The sequence below is a fragment of the Heteronotia binoei genome, chromosome 10 (assembly GCF_032191835.1).
Source record: "Heteronotia binoei isolate CCM8104 ecotype False Entrance Well chromosome 10, APGP_CSIRO_Hbin_v1, whole genome shotgun sequence".
In the NCBI taxonomy this organism is placed as follows: Eukaryota; Metazoa; Chordata; class Lepidosauria; order Squamata; family Gekkonidae; genus Heteronotia; species Heteronotia binoei.
Window position 1 is genome coordinate 4,132,557 of NC_083232.1, and position 27,869 is coordinate 4,160,425.

The 27,869-nt window shown below is 50.2% G+C and overlaps 1 protein-coding gene across 3 annotated transcripts in view; it reads right to left on the reverse strand.

The window, feature by feature from the left end:
* NBEAL2 (neurobeachin like 2) overlaps positions 1-27,869 on the reverse strand; it is a 354,508-nt gene that overhangs the window by 159,192 nt on the left and 167,447 nt on the right. For all 3 annotated transcript variants that reach the window (XM_060247903.1, XM_060247901.1, XM_060247900.1), the window contains exons 3-6: positions 26,896-27,060; positions 7,839-7,920; positions 6,358-6,482; positions 2,953-3,035 (exon numbers count right to left, since the gene is read on the reverse strand). In XM_060247903.1, the coding sequence (XP_060103886.1) occupies positions 2,953-3,035; positions 6,358-6,482; positions 7,839-7,920; positions 26,896-27,060 (455 nt within the window). The remainder of the gene's footprint in view (positions 1-2,952; positions 3,036-6,357; positions 6,483-7,838; positions 7,921-26,895; positions 27,061-27,869) is intronic.

Consider the following 27,869-nt stretch of genomic DNA (forward strand, 5'->3'; position numbering starts at 1 on the left):
CCCTCTAGAGCCCCATCCACCTCACAGGGTGTCTGTTGCGGGGACGGAGGGTAAAGGAGACTGTGAGCCGCTCTGAGATTTTTCGGAGTGGAGGGCAGGATATAAATCCAATATCTTCTTCTTCTGTCTCCTTGGGGCAAGAGGACAGAATGCATGAGGGACCTTGGCTAAACAGCAGAGCCTCTGTTTGGCATGCAGAAAGTCCCAGGTTCAATCCCGGCGTCTTCAGTTAAAAGGACGAGGTAGAAAGTTACACAAAAGACTTCAGTTTGAGATCCTGGACAGCAGCTGCTGGTCTGAGCAGACAGTATTGATCTCCAGAGCCAGTTTGGCGTAGTGGTGAAGCGTGTGAGCTCTTATCTGGGAGAACCGGGTTTGGTTCCCCACTCCTCCACGTGCACCTGCTAGTGACCTTGGTCCAGCCACAAGTTCTCTCAACATGACGACGTCAAACCATGCCGGGACCACGAAGGTTTCACAACCAGGAAATGACAAGAAAAAATATTCTCCGTGTAAAGAAACAACATCAAAATATAATTACAACGATTCTTATTCTACGATATCACAATATATTACAGTGACAGCACTATAAATTTCCAACGACAAAAGTGCCATCCGAAGTGAAGGACAGTAGTGAAGTTGTGTGCTTTGGATGGTACTTTAGTCACTGGAAATTCGTAGTGCTGTCACTGTAATATCACATGTAATATTTTATGTAATAACATGCAATATTAGCGGCCCCGTGGCACAGAGTGGTAAAGCAGCCGTACTGCTGTACTGTGATCTGAACTCTCTGCTCACGACCTGAGTTCGATTCCAGCAGAAGCTGGATTTCAGGTAGCCGGTCCAAGGTTGACTCAGCCTTCCATCCTTCCGAGGTCGGTCAAATGAGTCCCCAGCTTGCTGGGGAGAAAGTGTAAAAGACTGGGGAAGGCAATGGCAAACCACCCTGTAAAAAGTCTGCTGTGAAAACGACGTCACCCCAGAGTCGGAAACGACTGGCGCCTGCACAGGGGACCTTTCCTTTTCCTTCTGCTGTAATATATCGTTGTATTGCAGAATAAGAATCACTGTAATCATATTTTGATATTGTTTCTTTACACGGAGAGTATTTTTCTTGTCACTTACAAAGTTCTCTCAGAGCCGTTCTCTCATGAGCAGTTTCTGTCAGAGCTCCCTTAGCCCCACCTACCTCAACAGGCAATGCTCCCTCTAAGTTGTAGAGTCTTTGTGAGCTAACTGGCATTAAAGGCGAGAGCGAGTGATTCGTCTACTGCATAAATTAGTTTGCTCTGGGGCTACCGGATGGGCCGCTGGTCTGATCCAGCATGGCTTCTCTTATGTTCTTATGTTCAATCTTGAGCAGGGGGTTATTTCCCTTTTCTCCCTGCCCAACGGATGAAACCATTGCTCATTGCTCACACCGGAGGGATTCAGTTGCGCTCAACCGTGGAAACCTTCCGAAGTTGGCCCATTCAAATGCAATCGCAGGACGCCAGGTAGAAAAGCCCCTAGAACTCCCTGGGATTTCAAAAGCACAAAGCTTTCCACCAGCCACCTCCGCCTAGTCTTCTCTAATTTGATGCTTTTAATAGAAAAGTAATTCCTCACACCACCAGCTGCCCCCAGGTGTCTCTTTTCACTGGCCTTGGCTAAGTATTTATTGACCACGAACCCTTTCGGCTTCCAGGGGGGATAAATACAAAGGCAGAGACGAGAGAAATCAAATCGAGATTGCGGCGGGGGCAGGGAGGAGAAAGAGAGACCGACCACCTGCGATCAGAGCAAAATTGCTTTTCGGCTGGCTTTGGGGAGCGATTTCATCACTCGGAGCCGGCCTAAGCTACCCAAGGCCTTGGGCGGGGGGGGGGGGGGGTAGAAATTACACTGACTGTCTTGAAAGCTGATAAATGGAGTTAATGTCTGCCTCAGCAGGAACCGGCTTAACGGGAGAGCAGCCAACGGCACAAGAGTCCCCTTCTCCCAGGGAACAAGGGAGAAAATGAAAAAAAAAAAAATCACTTAATACAGATTAATTGCCTTTTAACCACTTATTCCCTCCCCACCTCAAGCTGTCAAGCTCTCAAGAGGCCGCCTCCTCTGCACTGTTCAGACCGCCGGTTCATTGCCAACCATGAATTTCAAACAGCATCCGGGACTACAGGAACTAGACAGAGCAGATAATTCTGGAGGCGTTCTGCGTCAGGAAAAGGCCTGTCCAGGCCTTGAATTAGGGTTGCCAATCCCCAGGTGAGGGCAGGGGATCCCCCCGGTTTGGAGGCCCTCCCCCCGCTTCAGGGTCGTCAGAAAGCGGGGGGAGGGGGAGGGAAATGTGTGCTGGGTACTCATGATTCCCTATGGAGACTTATTCCCATAGGAAATAATGGAGAATTGATCTGCGGGTATTTGGAGCTCTGGGGGGGGGGGCTGTTGTTTGGGGTAGAGGCACCATATTTTTCGTATAGCATCTAGTGCCTCTCCCCAAAATACCCCCCAAGTTTCAAAAAGATGGGACCAAAGGGTCCAATTCTATGAGCCCCAAAAGAAGGTGCCCCTATCCTTCATTATTTCCTATGGAAGGAAGGCATTGAAAAGGCGTGCCGTCCCTTTAAATGTGATGGCCAGAACTCCCTTTGGAGTTCAATTATGCTTGTCACAGCCTTGATCTTGGCTCCACCCTTAATGTCTCCTGGCTCCACCCCCAAAGTCCCCAGATATTTCTTGAATTGGGCTTGGCAACCCAAGTGGCAGCCTAGATGCTTTGCGGTGGAAAGTCAGACCAGAGAGTTAGGAAGCCCCTTTCTTTCCAGGACAGAAGGTCTCTTTGAAAAGCAAATCGACGCTCAGCTGAGAGAAAGGCAGCCAGCCATTCCCAAGAGGAGAAACAGAGAGAGGCAAGCGGGAGAGAGACACGCACAGAGAAAGGCTGTCCTTTGACACGGCGGCATTTACCTTGGAAAAAGGAGCTGAACTCTGGAGGGAGGGCAGCCGGTGCAAACTTGTATTTGCTCTTCTCTTTCATGCTGACGATCTCCCTAGGCGAGGCGAGAAATGCAGGAGGGCGTGAGAGAGGCGTTGGGCACACAGACCGTTTCAGACAAGACAGCCAGGTACAACTCCACAAAGGCAGAGAGATGCAAAACAAAGCGTGGGGGTGTGGGGGGCAGGGGCGGGGAATCCTGCTAGAGTTGCCGATCCCAAGGTGGGCAGGAGGAGAGAGCCACACAGGCATTCACGTTCATTCAACCTCAAATTCTTAGAAATTCAATTATTTATATAATAAATATTTATATAAGGGGAGGGGCGGTGGCTCAGTGCTAGAGCGTCTGCTCAGTAAGCAGAAGGTCCCAGGTTCAATCCCCAGCATCTCCAACTAAAAAGAGTCCAGGCCTGCTTGAGACCCTGGAGAGCTGCTGCTAGTCTGAGTAGATAAGACTGACTTTGATGGACCAAGGGTCTGATTCAGTAGAAGGCAGCTTCATATGTTCACAAGGAATTAAGGCAACTTTAAGGGAGGGATGGTAGCTCAGTGGTAGAGCATCTGCTTGGTAAGCAGAAGGTCCCAGGTTCAATCCCCGGCATGCCCAGCTAAAAAGGGTCCAGGCAAATAGGTGTGAAAAACCTCAGCTTGAGACCCTGGAGAGCCGCTGCCAGTCTGAGTAGACAATACTGACTTTGATGGACCCCGGGTCTGATTCAGTAGACGGCAGCTTCATATTGGGGAGAGACGGTGGCTCAGTAGTAGAGCATCTGTTTGGTAAGCAGAAGGTCCCAGGTTCAATCCCCGGCATCTCCAACTAAAAAGGGTCCAGGGAAATAGGCATGAAAAACCTCAGCTGGAGACCCTGGAGAGCCATGAATGGGGCTGTGGCTCAGTGATAGAACATCTGTTTGGTAAGCAGAAGGTCCCAGGTTCAATCCCCGGCATCTCCAGCTAAAAAGGGTCCAGGCAAGTAGGCGTGAAAAACCTCAGCTTAAGACCCTGGAGAGCCATGAATGGGGCTGTGGCTCAGTGGTAGAACATCTGTTTGGTAAGCAGAAGGTCCCAGGTTCAATCCCCGGCATCTCCAACTCAAAAGGGCCCAGGCAGTAGGTGATGGAGATGGAGGGACGGTGGCTCAGTGGCAGAGCATCTGCTTGGGAAGCAGAAGGTCCCAGGTTCAATCCCCGGCATCTCCAACTCAAAAGGGTCCAGGCAGTAGGTGATGGAGATGGAGGGACGGTGGCTCAGTGGCAGAGCATCTGCTTGGGAAGCAGAAGGTCCCAGGTTCAATCCCCAGCATCAACTAAAAAGGGTCCAGGCAAATAGGCGTGAAAAACCTCAGCTTAAGACCCTGGAGAGCTGCTGCCAGTCTGAGTAGACGAGGCTGACTTTGATGGACCGAGAATCTGATTCAGTATAAAGCAGCTTCAGGTGTTCATAACAAATTATGCATAGAAGATACAGTGTAGCACAAAGTGCAAAGAAAAACTACTCCCATCAATTGTCTGTTGAATGTAGGAGCGTCGGTCTCTGATACGAATGGTTTTAGTCATTGCCGAAGCTTGTTGAAGCCTCGTGTGAAACAGGCCATTTAGCACATCCCTGTTGCGTCTTACTGCCTTGCTGCATGCAATCCAGATATTGGCTAACAGAGAAGAATTGGAGCGCTGGACTCTGTTTCCACGGCATTGCACACCATTTCCCGACTCCAATCTCAAGGAACAAACTGTCGGATATCTATATAGGAACGGTAGTTTCGGGAGTAGTTTTTCCTTTGCACTTCGTAACACACTGTGTTTTCTGTGAATAATTTGTTATATCAATAATTGAATTTCTAAGGATTTGAGGTTGATTTAATGTGAATGCCTGTGTGGTTCTCTCCTCCTGCTCTACCTTTTCACGTTACTCTGTTTGGTTGCCAATCCCCGGGTGGGGGCAGGGGATCCCCCAGTTTGAAGAAGACATTGGATTTATATTCCGCCCTCCACACAAGAGTCTCAGAGCGGCTCACAATCTCCTTTACCTTCCTCCCCCACAACAGACACCCTCTGAGGTAGATGACGATATTGGATTTATATCCCGCCCTCCACTCCGAAGAGTCTCAGAGCGGCTCACAATCTCCTTTCCCTTCCTCCCCCACAACAGACACCCTGTGAGGTGGGTGGGGCCGAGAGGGCTCTCACAGTAACTGCCCTTTCAAGGACAACCTCTGCCAGAGAGATGGCTGACCCAAGGCCATTCCAGGAGGTGCAAGTGGAGGAGTGGGGAATCAAATCCGGTTCTCCGAGCTAAGAGTCTGCACACTTAACCGCTAGAAGAAGAAGACTGCAGATTTATGTCCCACCCTTCTCTCTGAATCAGAGTCTTACAATCTCCTTTATCTCCCTCCCGCACAACAGACACTCTGTGAGGTGGGTGGAGCTGAGAGGGCTCTCACAGCAGCTGCCCTTCCAAGGACAACCTCTGCCAGAGCTATGGCTGACCCAAGGCCAATCCAGCAGGTGCAAGTGGAGGAGCGGAGAATCAAACCTGGTTCTCCCAGATAAGAGTCTGCACACTTAACCACTACACCAAACTGGCTCTCTATTAGAGCTATGGCTGACCCAAGGCCATTCCAGCAGCTGCAAGTGGAGGAGTGGGGAATCAAACCTGGTTCTCCCAGATAAGAGTCTGCACACTTAACCACTACACCAAACTGGCTCTCTATTAGAGCTATGGCTGACCCAAGGCCATTCCAGCAGCTGCAAGTGGAGGAGTGGGGAATCAAACCCGGTTCTCCCAGATAAGGGTCCGCTCACTTCACCACTATGGCTGACCCAAGGCCATTCCAGCAGCTGCAAGTGGAGGAGTGGGGAATCAAACCTGGTTCTCCCAGATAAGAGTCTGCACACTTAACCACTACACCAAACTGGCTCTCTGCACCAACTGGTTTGGAGGCCCTCCCCCTGCTTCAGAGTCATCAGAAAGCGGGGGGGGGGGGGCGGGGGATGTCTGCTGGGCATTGTTCCCTATAGAGACCGATTCCCATAGGGTATAATGGAGAATTGATCCACTGATATCTGTTTCTCTGGGGGGGGGGCTGTTTTTTTGGGATAGAGGCACCAAAGTTGCAGCATAGCATCCAGCGCCCCTCCCCAAAACACCCTCCAAGTTTCAAAAGGATCGGACCAGGGGGTCTGATTTGATGAGCTTCCAAAAAAGGTGCCCCATCCTCCATGCTTTCCAACGGAGGGAAGGCATTTAAAAGGTGGGCGGTCCCTTCAGATGTGACAGCCAGGGACTCCCTTTGGAGTTCAGTGATGCTTGTCACAACCTTGCCCCAATGTCCCCAGCTATTTCTTGAATTGGACTTGGCAGCCCTAAATCAGGCTCACCCGCTCAGCTGTCTCCTCCACGTCTGGTAGGGGTCAAAGAGGCATTCGCAGAGGTGCAGGGCGTACAAAGCGACGTTCTCCAGCTGACCCCGGTACGGCAAGCCCTGCCCTGGGGTGTTCTTGAGCTGTCGAGGAGACAAGACGCCCGAGTTCATCTGCAGGCCGGAGGGTCTGGTTGTGTTTTGCTTCGGATAGAAAGCCTGTTAAGATACGGCCTGCTCTCGTGCGCTTTGAAGGTACAAGTAGCCGGTAAAGATTAGCGGTGCTAATTTAAGTTCCTTGGGTAAGGCGGCCCCTGAAAGAATTTTACAGGGCAGGCAAAATAACCACACACAAATGTTCAATGCTGTAAGTGGGGCTGGTGCTAGAGAAAGAAGAAGAAGAAGAAGAAGAAGAAGAAGAAGAAGAAGAAGAAGAAGAAGAAGAAGAAGAAGAAGAAGAAGAAGAAGAAGAAGAAGAAGAAGAAGAAGAAGATGATGATATTGGATTTATATCCCGCCCTCCACTCCGAAGAGTCTCAGAGCGGCTCACAATCTCCTTTATCTTCCTCCCCCACAACAGACACCCTGCGAGGTGGGTGGGGCTGGAGAGGGCTCTCACAGCAGCTGCCCTTTCAAGGACAACCTTTGCCAGAGCTCTGGCTGACCCAAGGCCATTCCAGCAGGTGCAAGTGGAGGAGTGGGGAATCAAACCCGGTTCTCCCAGATAAGAGTCCGCACACTTAACCACTACACCAAACTGGCTCTCTTTGGTGGGACTTTTAGAAGGTCACTTTCTGGTCATAAATTCAGGTGGGTCACCGTGTTGGCCTGAAGAAGCAGAACAAAGCTTGAATCCAGCAGCACCTTAAAAGCCAACAAAGTTTTATTCAAGGTAAAACTTTTCCAGGTGGGGTGATGTGGGCTATGCAGTGTATCTCCCCTGTCCCCAGACCAGAGAAAGACACTCCAATCTTCCAGCCCAAATTCCATTCCATTCTACTTTACATCAAGTTACAATTTACTATTTTAACCTACTATTCCAGCTAAGAAATAAAATAAAAAGGGTATATAGCCCTTCAGGGGATTGATGGGAATACAGATTGAGGAATGAATGAGGTTAGGATATGTAGTGAGATAAGAAACCAATATCCCTGTTATGTCCTGGGGGTTCCATTGTTATGGGTGTCGTAATAACTTGTAACTCAGTCATTTCCCTTTTTAGTCTGTTCCGGAAGGAAGAAAGGAAGGAAGGAAATAGATGGGGGAGGGAGAGATTGAAAGAAAGCAACTTTAACTTTAAATGCATTCTCCAAGCCACCAGCTTGTTTGGCTTGGAGAAATTATTTATAGAGACAAATGCCTTCTCCAAGTTAGCTGATGGGGGTAGTGAGGGCTTTGAGGGCAGCACAATATGTGTGAAAGCGCCACAGTTTGGGCACCCCTGGTTTCAACATTCATGCATTCCTCTTTAGCTACACGGCCTTGGAATCCCGAGCTTACCTTTTTAGAATAGGCAGACAGCAAACCGATCACTTCGCGCACAAACGCCGGGGGCTGATCCGCTTGGACGTTTTCCAGATTCCTGGAGGGGGGGAAAAAAGCAACCCATGAATCTGAGAATGAATCCAGAATTTTAAGCAACCTTCCAGAGGAGCACAAACCCCACAGTCCCAGGCCACTGAAAGCTATAAACCAGCTCGTTCCTGGACAGGAACATATGAAGCTGCCTTATACTGAATCAGACCTTTGGTCCATCAAAGTCAGTATTGTCTTCTCAGACTGGCAGCGGCTCTCCAGGGTCTCCATCTGAGGTTTTTCACACCTATTTGCCTGGATCCTTTTTTAGAGATGCCAGGGATTGAACCTGGGACCTTCTGTTTCCCAAGCAGATGCTCTACCACTGAGCCACCGTCCCTCCCCAACGTTGGAGCAATAGTGGCAGCAGGCTTATTCTTATTTACGAAGCCTCTCCAGCGCCACCAGTGCGAATCCTGCAGAGGAATTAATGAAGGCCCCCACAGTGTTGAGAAAGACAGGAGGAGGAGGCAAGCCTGTTTTGGGATTCTCCCCAGATAGCAAGTTTGCAAATAAAGGCGCTTCTGAATTTAAATTTAGAGGTTGGGGATTCCCAGGGCCCACATAGCTAAGTTTTTTTTTACAGCGACCCTGTAAGGTTTTAAAGGCAAGAGACTAACAGAGATAAGGATTGCTGTCTTCACAACAGTGGTATAAGTAGCCTAGATTTGCTTTAAAAAAAAAAAACCCTTTCCCTGCATCTGCGTAGGAACCCTGGGCTTCCTTGGTGGTCCCCCAACCAGGGCGTTTCTTGTAGCAGGAACTCCTTTGCATTTTAGGCCATGCCCTCTCGATGTAGCCAATCCTCCAAGAGCTGACTGTAGGCCCTCTACGAAGAGCTCTGTAAGCTCTTGGAGGATTGGCTGCATCGGGGAGGCGTGGCCTAATATGCAAAGGATTTCCCGCTGAGTTCCACAGGGGTTCCATACGCCCCTGATGTAGCCAATCCTCCTGGAGCTCACAGTAGGCCCTGTACTAAGAGCCCTGTCAGCTCTTGGAGGATTGGCTGCATCAGGGAGGTGTGGCCTAATATGCAAAGGATTTCCCGCTGAGTTCCACAGGGGTTCCATACACCCCTGATGTAGCCAATCCTCCTGGAGCTCACAGTAGGCCCTGTACGAAGAGCCCTGTCAGCTCTTGGAGGATTTCGCTGCATCGGGGAGGCGTGGCCTAATATGCAAAGAAGCTCCTGCTCCCAAAAAAGCTCTGCTCCCAACCAAGTGGGAACCGGGGCCGACTTTGCTTTGCTTCCCGGATCTGATGAGATTGGACTAGCCTGGGCTATCCAGAGTAGGACACAGATGAACAGAGGGAGTTTGCCTGCCTCTGAGAAGCGACCCTAGACTTCCTTTTTTTATTTTTTGGGGGAAATTTTTAATATTTTATTAATATATACACTAATACAATAAAAAGGTAAAGGTAGCCCCCCTGTGCAAGCACCAGTCGTTTCTGACTCTGGGGTGACGTTGCTTTCACAACGTTTTCACGGCAGACTTTTGACAGGGTGGTTTGCCCTTGCCTTCCCCAGTCCTCTCCACTTCACCCCCAGCAAGCTGGGGACTCCTTTGACTGACCTCGGAAGGATGGAAGGCTGAGTCAACCTGGAGCCAGCGACCTGAACCCAGCTTCCGCTGGGATCGAACTAGGGACCTGAGCAGAGGGCTCCGACTGCAGTACTGCAGCTTTACCACTCTGCGCCACGGGGCCCTGTAAGCATGGGGAGAAAGGAAAGGAAAGGTCCCCTGTGCAAGCACCAGTCGCTTCCGACTCTGGGGTGACGTTGCTTTCACAACGTTTTCACGGCAGACTTTTGACGGGGTGGTTTGCCATTGCTTTCCCCAGTCATCTGCACTTCCCCCCCCCAGCAAGCTGGGGACTTATTTTACCAACCTCGGAAGGATGGAAGGCTGAGTTAACCTGGAGCCGGCTACCTGAAACCAGCTTCCGCCGGGATCAAACTCAGGTCGTGAGCAGAGCGTTCCGACTGCAGTACTGCAGTTTTACCACTCTGCCCCACGGGGCTCTTAATACACTAATGAATACACTAAACGTCCACACAAGACAATCAGACGAGACAAAAACGAAAACGTTGCAAAATAAACTGAAGTACAAGGACTGAATTAGATTATTTACAATACGTTTCATCCTTATTCACATTCTAAATGTCAACTTTTGTAGCCCCAGTCCTTTTTATTTCCACCCCTTCCCTATTACCTGCTATACCAGTAGCACAAGTCCTTTAGTTTCCTTATAGTTTATATTTCATTTCCCGTATCATCTATTATTAACATTAACATTTGCAATCAGTTCCATCGCTCCTCACATTCAGCTTCTACATTATTTTACCATTTTCAGCCAATCATATAATGGTTGCCCTGGGGTTTCTTTTTTGGCATTCCTGAATGTTTCCTTCCTTCAGTTTAACAGAAAGAAAATCCATTTCTGCTGTTTCGAGTAATTCATGAATAAATTCCTCTCTTAGGTAGAATCATAGAGTTGGAAGGGACCTCTAGGGTCATCTAGTCCAATCCCCTGCACAATACAAGAAACTCACAAACACCTCCCCCTAAATTCACAGGATCTTCATTGCTGTCAGATGGCCCTCTAGCCTCTGTTGAAAAACCTGCAAGGAAGGAGAGCCCACCACCTCCTGAAGAATCACAGAATCATAGAGTTGGAAGGGACCTCCAGGGTCATCTAGTCCAACCTCCTGTACAATACAAGAAACTCACAAACACCTCCCTCTAAATTCACAGGATCTTCAGTTTGGTGTAGTGGTTAAGTGTGCGGACTCTTATCTGGGAGAACCGGGTTTGATTCCCCACTCCTCCACTTGCACCTGCTAGCATGGCCTTGGGTCAGCCATAGCTCTGGCAGAGGTTGTCCTTGAAAGGGCAGCTGCTGTGAGAGCCCTCTCCAGCCCCACCCACCTCACAGGGTGTCTGTTGTGGGGGAGGAAGGTAAAGGAGATTGTGAGCCGCTCTGAGACTCTTCGGAGTGGAGGGCGGGATATAAATCCAATATCTTCTTCTTCTTCTTCTTCTTCTTCATGCTGTCAGAGGGCCATCTAGCCTCTGCTTAAAAACCTCCAAGGAAGGAGAGCCCACCATCTCCCAAGGAGGAAGCCTGTTCCTCTGAGGAACCGCTCAAAAGGTCAGGAATCATAGCGTTGGAAGGGACCTCCAGGGTCATCTAGTCCAACCCCCTGCACCATGCAGGAAACTCACAAACCCCTCCCCCTAAATTCACAGGATCTTCATGCTGTCAGGTGGCCATCTAGCCTCTGCTTAAAAACCTCCAAGGGAGGAGAGCCCACCACCTCCCAAGGAGGAAGCCTGTTCCACTGAGGAACCGCTCTAAAGGTCAGGAATCTTAGAGTTGGAAGGGACCTCCAGGGTCATCGAGTCCAACCCCCTGCACCAGGCAGGAAACTCACAAACCCCACCCCCTAAATTCACAGGACCTTCATTGCTGTCAGGTGGCCATCTAGCCTCTGTTGAAAAACCTCCAAGGGTCATCCAGGTCAAGAGAAGAACAGAAGTGGTTTGCCATTGCCTGCCAGGGCCGTCCAAGTCAGGGCTACAAAACCACAGTGCAACATTTCACACATTCGTAGCGACGCTCCAGAAATAAAAGTTACAAATCTCCCCAAAGGAAACTCCCTAAATACCAGCCTGAAATCCCCCTTCTCGGCCACCTGCCGCTCATGATGGAGCTCCCCAACAACCAGAGCTCTCCTGCCCACCCCCATCTCTCTCCCTGAGAAAGCAGTTCTCTCTCCTCCATTGCCTACTCTTGTAGCGTTGCTGCCTTCTGCCCGCCAGGGAGCCTGCAGCTTTAAGAGCTGTTGCGCAGGCAGAAATTCAGCAGGTGATGTTTGGCCCAACATGGAACTCTTGAGGTTTTTAGAGCAGCTTTTGAAAAACACAGGAGCTATGGGGGTGGGGAGAAAAGGAGATGAAACAGGGCAATCTGGGAATTATTAGGAAGGGAATTGAAAACCAAATCAGCCAGTATCATAATGCCCCTGTATAAATCGATGGTGCGGTCTCATTTGGAGTACTGTGTGCAGTTCTGGTCGCCGCACCTCAAAAAGGATATTATAGCATTGGAGAAAGTTCAGAAAAGGGCAACTAAAATGATTAAAGGGCTGGAACACCTTCCCAATGAAGAAAGGTTGAAACGCTTGGGGCTCTTTAGCTTGGAGAAACGTCGACTGCGGGGTGACATGATAGAGGTTTACAAGATGATGCATGGGATGGAGAAAATAGAGAAAGAGGTACTTTTCTCCCTTTCTCACAATACAAGAACTCGTGGGCACTCGATGAAATTGCTGAGCAGACAGGTTAAAACGGATAAAAGGAAGTACTTCTTCACCCAAAGGGTGATTAACATGTGGAATTCACTGCCACAGGAGGTGGCGGCGGCCACAAGCATGGCCACCTTCAAGAGGGGGTTAGATAAAAATATGGAGCAGAGGTCCATCAGTGGCTATTAGCCACAGTGTGTGTGTGTGTGTGTATATATATAAAAAATTTTTTGGCTACTGTGTGACACAGAGTGTTGGACTGGATGGGCCCTTGGCCTGATCCAACATGGCTTCTCTTATGTTCTTATGTTCTTAATCTGAGTGATTCCCTGCATCCTCCAAAGACAAGCTCCAACCCTAGGGAAAAGGGAACTAGTGTTCCCAAGTCTACCTCCCTCACCCCCAGCCACTGGCAGGGGATCAAAGGGTTGGATCGCCAGAACCGGGCTGGGAAAGTCTTAGAGATGTGGGGATGGAGCCTGGGAAGGACAGGGACCTCAGTGGGGCACAACGTCACAGAGCCCACCCTCTAAAACAGGGGTGGCCAAACTGAAGCCTCGTGTGGCTCTTTCACACGCATTGCGTGGCTCTCAAAGCCCCCACCGCCCCATCGGCTGGCTCAGAGAAGACATTTCTCTCTTTAAATCACTTGTCCAAGCCAAGCCAGCCGGTGACTTGGAGAATGCATTCAAAGTTAAAGTTGCTTTCTTTCCACCTCTCCCCCCATCTATTTTCCTTCCTTCTTCCCTCCCTCCCTTCCGGCTCTCAAACATCTGATGTGAACGTCTTGTGGCTCTCAAACGTCCGATATTCATTCTATGTGGCTCTTATGAAGCAAGTTTCGTCACCCCTCCTCAAAAAGCAGGGGTGGCCGACGGTAGCTCTCCAGATGTTTTTTGCCTACAACTCCCATCAGCCCCAGCCATTGGCCATGCTGGCTGGGGCTGATGGGAGTTATAGGCAAAAAAAATCTGGAGAGCTACCATCGGCCACCCCTGCCGTCTAAAGTGTCATTTTTTTCTCTGGAGTCTGGAGATCAGCTGTAACTGGGGGGGGGGGGTGTGGAGGGAGGGGTGTCCTCAGGTCCCACCGGAGGCTGGCATCCCTAAGCAGCCACAAAAATACCACCTCCATTTTACACCGTTTAGAAATTCAGATTTCTTTCCCGTTGTAAGCAGTGCACCTAATGGTGCGGTCTCATTTGGAGTACTGTGTGCAATTCTGGTCACCGCACCTCAAAAGGGATATTATAGCATCGAGAAAAGTCCAGAAAAGGGCAACGAGAATGATGAAAAGTTTGAAACACTTTTCCTATGAAGGAAGGTTAAAACGCTTGGGGCTCTTTAGCTTGGAGAAACATCGACTGCGGGGTGACATGATAGAGGTTGACAAGATTATGCATGGGATGGAGAAAGTAGAGAAAGAAGTCCTTTTCTCCCTTTCTCACAATAACAAGAGATCGTGGGCACTCAATGAAATTGCTGAGCAGTCAGGTTAGAACGGATAAAAGGAAGTCCTTCTTCACCCAAAGGGTGATTAACATGTGGAATTCACTGCCACAGAAGGTGGCGGCGGCTACAAGCATAGCCAGCTTTAAGAGGGGACTGGATAAGAATATGGAGCAGAGGTCCATCAGTGGCTATTAGCCACAGTGTGTATATATATATATGTGTGTGTGTGTGTATAATTTTTTTTTTTGGCCACTGTGTGACACAAAGTGTTGGACAGGATGGTCCATTGGCCTGATCCAAAATGACTTCTCTTATGTGACACAGAGTGTTGGATTGGAGGGGACATTGGCCAGATCCAACATGGCTTCTCTTATGTGACGCAGAATGTTGGACTGAATGGGCCATTGGCCTGATCCAACATGGCTTCTCTTATGTGACGCAGAGTGTTGGACTGGAGGGGCCATTGGCCTGATCCAACATGGCTTCTCTTATGTTCTTATGTTCTCTTATGTTCTTATGTGACACAGAGTGTTGGACTGGATGGGCCATTGGCCTGATCCACATGGCTTCTCTTATGTTCTTATGTGACACAGAGTGTTGGACTGGATGGGCCATTGGCCTGACCCAACATGGCTTCTCTTACGTTCTTATGAGACACAGAGTGTTGGACTGGATGGGCCATTGGCCTGATCCAACATGGCTTCTCATATGTTCTTAAGTGACACAGAGTGTTGGACTGGAATGTTGGAATGGGCCATTGGCCTGATCCAACATGGTTTCTCTTATGTGACGCAGAGTGTTGGACTGGAGGGGCCATTGGCCTGATCCAACATGGCTTCTCTTATGTTCTTATGTTCTTCTCTTATGTTCTCTTATGTTCTTATGTGACACAGAGTGTTGGACTGGATGGGCCATTGGCCTGATCCACATGGCTTCTCTTATGTTCTTATGTGACACAGAGTGTTGGACTGGATGGGCCATTGGCCTGATCCAACATGGCTTCTCTTACGTTCTTATGAGACACAGAGTGTTGGACTGGAGGGGCCATCGGCCTGATCCAACATGGCTTCTCTTATGTTCTTAAGTGACACAGAGTGTTGGACTGGAGGGGCCATCGGCCTGATCCAACATGGCTTCGCTTATGTTCTTAAGTGACACAGAGTGTTGGACTGGAGGGGCCATTGGCCTGATCCAACATGGCTTCTCTTATGTTCTTAAGTGACACAGAGTGTTGGACTGGAGGGGCCATCGGCCTGATCCAACATGGCTTCTCTTATGTTCTTAAGTGACACAGAGTGTTGGACTGGATGGGCCATTGGCCTGACCCAACATGGCTTCTCTTACGTTCTTATGAGACACAGAGTGTTGGACTGGATGGGCCATTGGCCTGATCCAACATGGCTTCTCTTATGTTCTTAAGTGACACAGAGTGTTGGACTGGAGAGGCCATTGGCCTGATCCAACATGGCTTCTCATATGTTCTTAAGTGACACATCGTGTTGGACTGGAGGGGCCATCGGCCTGATCCAACATGGCTTCTCTTATGTTCTTAAGTGACACAGAGTGTTGGACTGGAGGGGCCATCGGCCTGATCCAACATGGCTTCTCTTATGTTCTTAAGTGACACAGAGTGTTGGACTGGAGGGACCATCGGCCTGATCCAACATGGCTTCTCTTATGTTCTTAAGTGACACAGAGTGTTGGACTGGAGGGGCCATCGGCCTGATCCAACATGGCTTCTCTTATGTTCTTAAGTGACACAGAGTGTTGGACTGGAGGGGCCATTGGCCTGATCCAACATGGCTTCTCTTATGTTCTTAAGTGACACAGAGTGTTGGACTGGAGGGGCCATCGGCCTGATCCAACATGGCTTCTCTTATGTTCTTAAGTGACACAGAGTGTTGGACTGGAGGGGCCATTGGCCTGATCCAACATGGCTTCTCTTATGTTCTTAAGTGACACAGAGTGTTGGACTGGAGGGGCCATCGGCCTTATCCAACATGGCTTCTCTTATGTTCTTAAGTGACACAGAGTGTTGGACTGAATGGGCCACTGGCCTGATCCAACATGGCTTCTCTTATATTCTTATGAATGCGGATTTTATGCTCTGCTTCAGGGCTGACTGGGAGCAGCGAGGATCGAGCCAAAAACCGCCAGTGTTGAAAGAGAAACAGGCCTCTGCTCCCACAAGCTCCAGGAGGGGGGAAGGGAATGACTGGGCAGGCTGGACATCATGGGAAGCCCTGCGTGTCCTCCTCCACTCTTCTGCACGAACAAGGAGCAGAGCTTGGCGTCCAGCCAGATCGGTGGCATGACTCCAAGTACGCTCACCAGAAAAACAGCTCCACAAACCTGGGGGGGGGGGTGAAGGAGGAGGAGAGAGCCCTACAGAAGAGGCAGATGTTACCCTCCCAAGAGATTCCTCCAAGACATTCCTGATTGCTAGGGTTCCCAACCTCCAGGTGGGGGGTGGAGATCTGCAGGAATCACAAGGGAGAGATGAAGACGGGATCGCGTCATTCGTCTGCCTACAGCAGTAGAAAAGAGGCAGAGTCCAAGAGCACCTTCAAGACCAGGGGTGGCCAAACTTGCATAATGGAGGAGCCACAGAGAATAAACAGCAGATGTATGAGAGCTGCAAAACATGATTATCAGATGTTTGAGAAGGGAGGGAGGATGGAAGTAAGGAGGGAGGGAGGGAGGAAGGATGGAAGGAAGGAGAGAGGGAGGGAAGGAGGGAGGGAGGAAGGGAGTAAGGAGGGAAAGAAGAAGGAAGGAAGGGAGGAAGGAAGGAAGGAAGGGAGGAAGGAGGGAGGGAGGAAGCGAGGAAGGAAGGAGGGAGGGAGGGAGGAAGGAAGGAAGGAAGGAGGGAGGGAGGGAGGAAGGAAGGAAGGAGGGAGGGAGTAAGGGAGTAAAGAGGAAGGGAAGAAGGGAGGGAGGGAGGGAGGGAGGATGGACGGAAGAAAGGAGGGAGGTAGGGAGGGAGGAAGGAAGGAAGGAAGTAAAGAGGGAGGAAGGAAGGAAGGAAGGAGGAAGGGAGGGAGGGAAGGAGGGAGGGAGGGAAATAGATGGGGGAGAGGGAGGGAGAAGTGGAAAGAAAGCCACTTTACTTGAAATGCATTCTCCAAGCCGCTGGCCGGCTTGGCTTGGGGAAGTGATTTAAAGAGACAAGCTTGCTGATGGGGGCTTCAAGAGCCACACAAGGTGTGTGTAAAAGAGCCAAAGTTTGGCCACCCCTGTTCAAGACTAACATTTGTGACCAGGACCCTGGCTCTTTTCTACTGCAACTGACCTCCGGATCACATCAATTGCTTCTTTCTTTCTTTCTTTCTTTCTTTCTTTCTTTCTTTCTTTCTTTCTTTCTTTCTTTCTTTCTTTCTTTCTTTCTTTCTTTCTTTCTTTCTTTCTTTCTTTCTTTCTTTCTTTCTTTCTTTCTTTCTTTCTTTCTTTCTTTCTTTCTTGTCTTCCTGCAGAAAGCAGCTGCTTTGAAAGGTGGGCTGCATGGTATTTATACCCTGACAAAGCCCCTCCCCTTCCCAAACCACGCCCTTCCTAGGCTCCACCCCCAAAACCTCCCGGTGTTTCTGAACCTGGGACTGGCAACTCTTGCCTATGCTGCTTTAATAAAGGCCACTCCCCCCCCCCATCAGAGATTTTTTTCAGTTCCAGCGAAGCAATTATCAGCTGGGCCTTATCTCTCACTTACAGACCAGGGCCTCACAGGAAGAAGAGCGCAAACACTGCACCACAGACCCAAGAATAACCCTCACCGTTCAGCTGCAAAGAAACTGGGAGCGGGTGGCAGAGGAGAGAGAGAAGGCAGAGCGCAGAGGAAAGGAAGGAAGTCCTAGGGAAAGAAACAAGAGCTTCACGAGGGGTTCGGGTTGCCAAGTCCAATTCAAAAAACATCTGGGGACTTTGGGGCGGAGCCAGGAGACTTTGGGGGTGGAGCCAGGAGCAAGGTTACGGCAAGTACGACTGAACTCCAAAGGGAGTTCTGGCCATCGCACTGAAAGGGACCGCGCACCTTTAAAATGCCTCCCCTCCATTGTAAATAATGAAGGATAGGGGAACCTTCTTTGGGAGCTCATAGAATTGGATCCTCTGTTCCAATCTTTTTGAAACGTGCAGGGCCTTTTGAGGAGAGGCCTAGGATGCCATGCTGCACATTTGGGGCCTCTACCTCAAAAGATAGCTCCCCCAGAGCCCCGGATACCCACAGATCAATTCTCCATTATACCCTATGGGAATCAATCTCCATAGGGAATAATGGAGTGCCCAGCAAACATTTCCCTCCCCCCCCCTCTGCTTTCTAATGACCCTGAAGCAAGGGGAGGGCCTCCAAACCGGGGAATCCCCTGTCCCCACCTAGGGATTGGCAGCCCTATGTGGGGTTGCCAATCTCTAGGTGAGACCTGGAGATCTCCCAGCATCGCAGCCGACCTCCAGACAACAGAGACCAGTTCCCCCGGAGAAAATGGCTGCTTTGGAAAGTGGACTGTACAGCATTGTATCCTGACAAGGTCATTCCCGTCCTCAAACCTTGACAGCATCCTTTGGAAGAGTACACCAAAGTCTCAGGTATAGCCTAAGTTGGGGTGGCCAAACTGCAGCTTGGAAGCCGCATGGGGCTCTTTCACATGTATTGTGGCCCTTAAAGCCCCCCCCCCCCCCACTGGCTGGCTTAGAGAAGGCATTTCTCTTTTTAGATCACTTTTCCGGGCCAAGCCAGCTGGAGGCTTGGAGAATAATTTGAAGTTGCTTTCTTTCCACAACTCCCTCTCCATATTCCTTCTTCCCTCCCTCTCTTCCTCCCTCCCTCCCTTCTTGTCTTCTGGCTCTCAAACACCTGACAGACGTTTTTGGCTCCTGTGTGGCACAGAGTGTTGGACTGGATGGGCCACTGGCCTGATTCAACAGGGTTTCTCTTATGTTCTTATGTGACACAGAGTGTCGGACTGGAGGGGCCACTGGCCTGATCCAACAGGGCTTCTCTTATGTTCTTATGTGACAAAGAGTGTCGGACTGGATGGGCCATTGGCCTGATCCAACAGGGCTTCTCTTATGTTCTTATGTGATGCAGAGTGTTGGACTGGATGGGCCATTGGCCTGATCCAACATGGCTTCTCTTATGTTCTTATGTGACGCAGAGTGTTGGACTGGAGGGGCCATTGGCCTGATCCAACATGGCTTCTCTTATGTTCTTATGTGACGCAGAGTGTTGGACTGGATGGGCCATTGGCCTGATCCAACATGGCTTCTCTTATGTTCTTATGTGACGCAGAGTGTTGGACTGGATGGGCCATTGGCCTGATCCAACATGGCTTCTCTTATGTTCTTATGTGACGCAGAGTGTTGGACTGGAGGGGCCATTGGCCTGATCCAACATGGCTTCTCTTATGTTCTTATGTGACACAGAGTGTTGGACTGGAGGGGCCACTGGCCTGATCCAACATGGCTTCTCTTATGTTCTTATGTGACACAGAGTGTTGGACTGGAGGGGCCATTGGCCTGATCCAACATGGCTTCTCTTATGTTCTTATGTGACGCAGAGTGTTGGACTGGATGGGCCATTGGCCTGATCGAACATGGCTTCTCTTATGTTCTTATGTGACACAGAGTGTTGGACTGGGGGGGCCACTGGCCTGACCCAACATGGCTTCTCTTATGTTCTTATGTGACACAGAGTGTTGGACTGGAGGGGCCACTGGCCTGATCCAACAGGGCTTCTCTTATGTTCTTATGTGACACAGAGTGTTGGACTGGAGGGGCCACTGGCCTGATCCAACAGGGCTTCTCTTATGTTCTTATGTGACACAGAGTGTTGGACTGGATTGGCCACTGGCCTGATCCAACAGGGCTTCTCTTATGTTCTTATGTGACACAGAGTGTTGGACTGGATGGGCCACTGGCCTGATCCAACAGGGCTTCTCTTATGTTCTTATGTGACACAGAGTGTTGGACTGGATTGGCCACTGGCCTGATCCAACAGGGCTTCTCTTATGTTCTTATGTGACACAGAGTGTTGGACTGGATTGGCCACTGGCCTGATCCAACAGGGCTTCTCTTATGTTCTTATGTGACACAGAGTGTTGGACTGGATGGGCCATTGGCCTGATCCAACATGGCTTCTCTTATGTTCTTCTGTGACACAGAGTGTTGGACTGGATGGGCCACTGGCCTGATCCAGCAGGGCTTCTCTTATGTTCTTATGTGACACAGAGTGTTGGACTGGATTGGCCACTGGCCTGATCCAACATGGCTTCTCTTATGTTCTTATGTGACACAGAGTGTTGGACTGGATTGGCCACTGGCCTGATCCAACAGGGCTTCTTTTATGTTCTTATGTGACACAGAGTGGTGGACTGGAGGGGCCACTGGCCTGATCCAGCATGGCTTCTTTTATGTTTTTATGACATTTCTTCTATGTGGCTCTTACGTTAAGCAAGTCTGGCCACCCCTGGCCTAAGCAGGCATAACAGGGTGCAGATCCAGACTCGACTTCCCACCCTGCCACAGAAGTCTGCTGGGTGACCTTGGGCCAGTCACAGCCTCTCAGCCAAACCCACCTCAGAGGGTCGTTGTGAGGGGAAAAGAGGAGGAGAGGAGAATGATCTAAGCTGCTTTGGACCCCCATTAAGGAGAAAGGTGGGATATAAAGTTTTTTAAAACAGATCATATATATGGATTAATATGATATACAGTTTGGTGTAGTGGTGAAGTGCGGGACTCTTATCTGGGAGAACCGGGTTTGATTCCCACTCCTCTACTTGCACCTGCTGGAATGGCCTTGGGTCAGCCATAGATCTCGCAGGAGTTGTCCTTGAAAGGGCAGCTGCTATGAGAGCCCTCTCAGCCCCACCCACCTTACAGGATGTCTGTTGTGGGATGTGGGGAGACAGTAAAGGAGACTGTGACTGCTTTGAGATTCAGATTCAGAGTATAGGGCTGGATACAAATCCAATATCTTCTTCTTCTGGATTGGGCAGAGCAGGTTTGGTGTAATGGTTAAGCGTGTGAACTTCTATCTGGAAGAACCGGGTTTGAATTCCCACTCCTCCATTTGCAGCTGCTGGAATGGCCTTGGGTCAGCCATAGCTCTCGTAGGAGTTGTCCTTTAAAGGGCAGCTGTTGTGAGAGCCCTCTGTGCCCCACCCACCTCACAGGGTGTCTTTTGTGGAGGGAGAAGATATAGGACAGGGGTGGCCAACAGTAGCTCTCCAGACGTTTTTTGCCTACAACTCCCATCAGCCCCAGCCATTGGTCATGGGCGGGGTATAAATCTGCAGTCTTCTTCTGCTACAAGGCTGAGACCTCCTATGATGTGACTTTGAACACAGAGCACTCTAGGAAGCAGACCATTGTTAGAAAACCATGCTTGATTTCAGGACGTTTCCTGCGCAAAAAAAGTAAAAAAAAAGCTTCCCCTAATTCATACAAAAAAACCCCCCTCACAATTTTGTTTATATCTTGCTCTTAGCCCTTCCTTTCAAGAAGCAATTAAGCCTTCCGGCAGCCCTGGAGGGCAGAATTCACAGACAAAGAACCGCACCCCAGGCTTTTATTAATAAGCTTCAGGGCAAGATTCGAACTTGCCTTACTTGCAAGAGCTAGCTGCCCCACAGCGACAGTACGCAGCACACCGCACACATGCACACACGTCATATTTCTAAACTTAAAGAGGCAGTGGTCCGTCCGCTTTTGAAAAAGAAGATGAAGAAGATATTGGATTTATATCCCGCCCTCCACTCCGAAGAGTCTCAGAGCGGCTCACAATCTCCATTACCTTCCTCCCCCACAACAGACACCCTGTGAGGTGGGTGGGGCTGGAGAGGGCTCTCACAGCAGCTGCCCTTTCAAGGACAACCTCTGTGATAACTATGGCTGACCCAAGGCCATTCCAGCAGGTGCAAGTGGAGGAGTGGGGAATCAAACCCGGTTCTCCCAGATAAGAGTCTGCACACTTAACCACTACACCAAACTGGCTCTCCATCTTTGGAACCGATGGTCCTGGCCAATTATCACCCAGTTTCGAACGTACCGTTCCTGGGTAAGGTAATTGAGAAAGTGGTGGCGGAGCAGTTTCAAGGTTTCCTGGAGGATACTTCTACCCTTGATCCCTTCCAGTCTGGCTTCCACCCTGGTTATGGGACGGAGACTGCTTTGGTCGCCCTCACAGATGACCTTAGAAGGCATCTGGATCGAGGTCGGTCAGCGCTGCTATTGTTATTAGATCTCTCATAAGCCCTGTTGGATCAGGCTAATGGCCCATCCAGTCCAACACGCTGTGTCACATAAGAACATAAGAGAAGCCCTGTTGGATCAGGCCAATGGCCCCTCCAGTCCAACACTCTGTGTCACATAAGAACATAAGAGAAGCCCTGTTGGATCAGGCCATTGGCCCATCCAGTCCAATACTCTGTGTCACATAAGAACATAAGAGAAGCCATGTTGGATCAGGCCAATGGTCCATCCAGTCCAACACTCTTTGTCACATAAGAACATAAGAGAAGCGATGTTGGATCAGGCCAGTGGCCCATCCAGTCCAACACTCTTTGTCACATAAGAACTTAAGAGAAGCCCTGCTGGATCAGGCCAATGGCTCATTCAGTCCAACACTGCCACAGAAAAACTTAAGAGAAGCCATATTGGATCAGGCCAATGACCCATCCAGTCCAATACTCTGTGTCACATAAGAACATAAGAGAAGCCATGTTGGATCAGGCCAATGGCCCATCCAGTCCAACACTCTGTGTCACATAAGAGAAGCCATGTTGGATCAGGCCAATGGCCCATCCAGTCCAACACAACGAAAGACTGCAGAGAACTTACCAAAGCGCTAAGCCAAAAAGGGAACATGGGGCTCAAAGATGCGCTTGCGCAAAACTATTGGGCAGCATTAAGAATACTCAGCCAATAAGGCCCAGTTTATTGATGCTGTTAATAGTAACAATGAAAATTGTGTCTCCTTATTCCTACCAGGTATCAACATAAATTCCTTTCAACTCTTTATTGAGCACTCCTGAAGAAACAGCAGTGGCCAGGGTTCAAATCCCTGATCAGGTTTGACTTTTTTTGTTACAAGTGGAAGTTGGTGTAGTTTATAGTACCTAGAAGGCCAGAGTACGATCTGGAAAAACATCCTGCCTCACACAGTGGGCAACTCGTTCCTCTAGAGGGCCAGTAATGGGACACAGAGGTCAAAGCCTTCATAAGAACATCAGAAGGGCCCTGCTGGATCAGACAAGGGAGGGTCCATCTAGTCCAGCATCCTGTCTCACACAGTGGCTAACCACTTCCTCTGGAGGGCCAAGAGGGCATGGAGGACAAGGCCTTCCTCTGAGAAGAACATCAAAGAGCCCTGCTGAATCAGACCAGTGATCCAAGAAAGGGCATCCAGTCCAGCATCCTGTCTCAAACATTGGCCAACCAGTTCCTCTGGAGGGCCAACAACATGGCAGAGAGGCCGAGGCCTTCCCCTGAGAAGAACCTCAGAAGAGCCCTGCTGGATCAGACCAGTGAGAGTCCAGCTAGTCTAGCATCCTGTCTCACACAGTGGACAACCAGTTCCTCTGGAGGGCCAACAACAGGGCAGAGAGGTTGAGGCCTTCATAAGAACCTCAGAAGAGTCCTGCTGGGTCAGACCAGTGAGAGTCCAGCTAGTCTAGCATCCTGTCTCACACAGTGGACAACCAGTTCCTCTGGAGGGCCAACAACAGGGCAGAGAGGTTGAGGCCTTCATAAGAACCTCAGAAGAGTCCTGCTGGGTCAGACCAGTGAGAGTACAGCTAGTCTAGCATCCTGTCTCACACGGTGGTCACCCAGTTCCTCTGGAGGACGAAATATCTGGGTAGAGAGACCAAGGCCTTCCCCTGAGGAGAACATCAGAAGAGCCCTGCTGGATCAGACCAGGGAGGGTCCATTTAGTCCAACCTCCTGTCTCACACAGTGGCCACCCAGTTCCTCTGGAGGGCCAACAACAGGACAGAGAGGCCGAGGCCTTCCCCTGAGAAGAACCTCAGAAGAGCCCTGCTGGATCAGACCAGTGAGAGTCCAGCTAGTCTAGCATCCTGTCTCACACAGTGGACAACCAGTTCCTCTGGAGGGCCAACAACAGGGCAGAGAGGTTGAGGCCTTCATAAGAACCTCAGAAGAGTCCTGCTGGGTCAGACCAGTGAGAGTACAGCTAGTCTAGCATCCTGTCTCACACGGTGGTCACCCAGTTCCTCTGGAGGACGAAATATCTGGGTAGAGAGACCAAGGCCTTCCCCTGAGGAGAACATCAGAAAAGCCCTGCTGGATCAGACCAAGGAGGGTCCATCTAGTCCAGCCTCCTGTCTCACACAGTGGCCAACCAGTTCCTCTGGACGGGCAACAACAGGGCAGAGAGGCGAAGGCCTTCCCCTGAGAAGAACATCAGAAAAGCCCTGCTGGATCAGACCAGGGAGGGTCCATCTAGTCCAGCCTCCTGTCTCACACAGTGGCCGCCCAGTTCCTCTGGACGGGCAACAACAGGGCAGAGAGGCGAAGGCCTTCCCCTGAGAAGAACATCAGAAAAGCCCTGCTGGATCAGACCAGGGAGGGTCCATCTAGTCCAGCCTCCTGTCTCACACAGTGGCCGCCCAGTTCCTCTGGACGGGCAACAACAGGATTTAGAGGTTGAGGCGTTCTGGCACTGGGATTCAGAGCTGACTGCCTCTGAACATGGAGGCTTCTAGCATCCAATCTCACACGCTGACTGACCAGTTCCTCTGGAGGGTCAACAACAGGGCACAGAGGCCAAGGCCTTCCCCCAAGAAGAACCTCAGAAAAGCCCTACTGGATCAGGCCAGGGAGGGTCCATCTAGTCCAGCCTCCTGTCTCACACAGTGGCCAACCAGTTCCTCTGGAGGGCCAACAACAGGGCAGAGAGGCTGAGGCCTTCCCCTGAGAAGAACATCAGAAGAACACTGCTGGGTCAGACCAGGGAGGGTCCATCTAGTTCAGCCTCCTGTCTCGCACAGTGGCCAGCCAGTTCCTCTGGAGGGCCAACAACAGGGCAGAGAGACCAAGGCCTTCCCCTGAGAAGAACCTCAGAAGAGCCCTGCTGGGTCAGACCACTGAGGGTCCATCCAGTCCTGCCTCATGTCTCACACAGAGGCAAATGAGTTCCTCTGGAGGGCCAACAACAGGGCAGAGAGGCTGAGGCCTTCCCCTGAGAAGAGCATCAGAAGAGCCCTGATGGATCAGACCAGTGAGGGTCCATCCAGTCCAGCCTCCTGTCTCACACAGAGGCCAGCCAGTTCCTCTGGAGGGCCAACAACAGGGCAGAGAGGCTGAGGCAGTGTGCAAGAAAGGGATATTAATTCATAGGGTCGCCATACGTTGGCAGCAACTTGATGGCACTTAACACAAAGTTCCCCATTCGACCCCTCCCAACTACTGAGATTTGTTTCATATCCAAGTACTGGCATTGTCATTTTTTAAAAACAAAAGCTGTGTATCTAGAAAGATCTTCTTAAAATCCAAATCAGGAAACGTTCAACGCAAAACGGCCTTCCAAATGCCTCTCTGGGGAACAAAACTTGGTTTACCGAGTCAGTTTTCGCGTTAGTTTTTGGAACGAGACTTTTATCGGCACCCGATCCATGCGCTGCAAACCCACGAAAAGAGACCTGGCGTTTATTTTAAAACGTGTCGCTCCACAGTACCCTTCACGTGAAGGTTCTGGAAGCGGCATACAAATTCTTCCGATGAATCGAGCCGACAACACAGTTGGTTAAAGCAAACATTAGCCGGAAGTAAGCACCCTCAAAACACAGTAACAAGACAAACATCGGCAGGAAGAGAGAAGGGAAAAATAACATGCCACAAATCAACCACACATCCGACTCTTATCACAAGCGTGGGTGGGCAAAGCTATCCAATTTGCCGCCTAACATTAGCAAGAGGTAAGCAACTGTGGAGAGATTTCCTGCAGAGAAAGCAATGCCCAAACACCCTAGATAACAGACCCTATAAATAAGACGACTACAAGGGAGGGAGATGAGATACAGCTTTAGAAAATTATGCACGGGATCAACAGAGCGGACGGAGAGAATTGTTTCTCCCAAAAGACTAGAACTAGAGGGAATCCAATGAAACTGATGGACAGTAGGTTCAGGATAGATACAAGGAAATACTACTTTACACAGAGAGCGATTCAGATGTGGAATTTGCTGCCAGAGGATGTCATGATGGCCACGGGAATATGCAGCTTTAAAGGGGGATTAGATGATTCATGGAGGAGAGGGGCTATCTATGGCTACTAACCATGGTGACTGAAGGAAACCTCCATATTTAGAGATAGTCAACCATGGAAGCCCAGAGCCAGAAGACAACACCAGGCTAAGGTCTTGGCCTCTAGCCCTGTTGTTGGACCTCTAGAGGAACTGGCTGGCCATTGTGTGAAACAGGAGGCTGGGCTAGTTGGACCCTCACTGGTCTGATCCAGCAGGGCTCTTCTGATGTGCTAAGGGGAAGGCCTCGGCCTCTCTGCCCTGTTGTTGACCCTCCAGAAGAACTGGTTGGCCACTGTGTGAGACAGGAGGCTGGAATAGATGGACCCTCCCTGGTCTGATCCAGCAGGGCTCTTCTGAGGTTCTTCTCAGGGGAAGACCTCAGCCTCTCTGCCGTGTTGCTGGCCCTCCAGAGGAACTGGCTGGCCTCTGTGTGAGACAGGAGGCTGGACTAGATGGACCCTCAGTGGTATGACGCAGCAGGGCTCTTCTGATGTTCTTCTCAGGGGAAGGCCTTGGCCTCTCTGCCAGGCTGCTGGCCCTCCAGAGGAGGGATCTCAGCAGCGTATAGCACCACAAGAGTCCACCTTCCAAAGCAGCCACTTTCTCCAGGGGAACTGATATATATATGCCATCTGGAGATTCCCAGGCCCCGCCTGGAGGTTGGCAACCATACGTGCCCCGCTGAAGCTCGCAGTTGTGGGGGGCAAGTACCTATAAGAAGGAGACAGTCCTTCAAGCGTCTACCAAACCATCGTAAATAGGTCTTCTCCCCAAATGTTAAAAGGATAATTCTCGCCACATCAGAAGGCGTTCAAGCGAAATGCTGACTCTGAAAACAATGCAGAAAGTGTATCGCCGCATGATGACATCACCGCATGCAAAAGACGAGAATCAGCCCTTGGCTCTGCTTCAAGGAGACAACTACGCGATTCTTTGTTTTTATTTAAAGACCCGCCCTTTACCTGCAAATGATGATGAAGAACTTGACGAGCAGGAGAGCCCGGCTGAGTCCCGCCTCCGCCACCTCCTCGTGGGAGATCTGGGCGACGCTGCCGGTCAGCTGCTGGGTCAGCATCTCGAGGACGTCGTGGGGCAGCAGCGGGATCTCGGAGACCGAGTCCTCCGGCCTGAGAGGAAGGAAGGGAGGAAGAGAAGGCAGAGCTTCAGATTCTGTTTTGAGAACTGACGTGCTCGAGCAGGGGTGGCCAAACTGCAGCTCGGGAGCCACGTGTGGCTCTTGAAGCCCCCCCGCCCCATTGGCTGGCTTGGAGAAGACATTTCTCTCTTTAAATCTCTTCTCCAAGCCAAGCAAGCCAGTGGCTTGGCGAATGCATTTAAAGTTAAAGCTGCTTTCTTTCCACCTCTCCCTCCCCATCTGTTTTCCTTCCTTCCTTCCTTCCTTCCTTCCTTCCTTCCTTCCTTCCTTCCTTCCTTCCTTCCTTCCTTCCTTCCCTCCCTTCCTCCTCCATCTATTTTCCTTCCTGCCTTCCCTCCCTCCCTCCTCCATCTATTTTCCTTCCTTCCTTCCTTCCTTCCTTCCTTCCTTCCTTCCTTCCTTCCTTCCTTCCTTCCTTCCTTCCTTCCTTCCTTCCCTCCCTCCCTCCCTCCCTCCTCCATCTATTTTCCTTCCTTCCTTCCCTCCTCCATCTATTTTTCTTCCTTCCTTCATCCCTCACTCCCTTGCAGCTCTCAAACATCTGACATTCATGTCTTGTGGCTCTCAGGCATCTGGCATTTATTCTATGTGGCTCTTACATTAAGCGAGTTTGGCCACCTTTGCTCTCGAGTTTCTCAAATGGGAAAATGCAAAGGAACTCAAATGAGAACCTCACATTTGTCTCTTTAAATCTTTTCTCCAAGCCAAGCCAGCCAGCAACTTGCAGAATGTATTTAAAATTAAAGCTGCTTTCTTTTCATCTCTCCCTCCCTCTCCCCT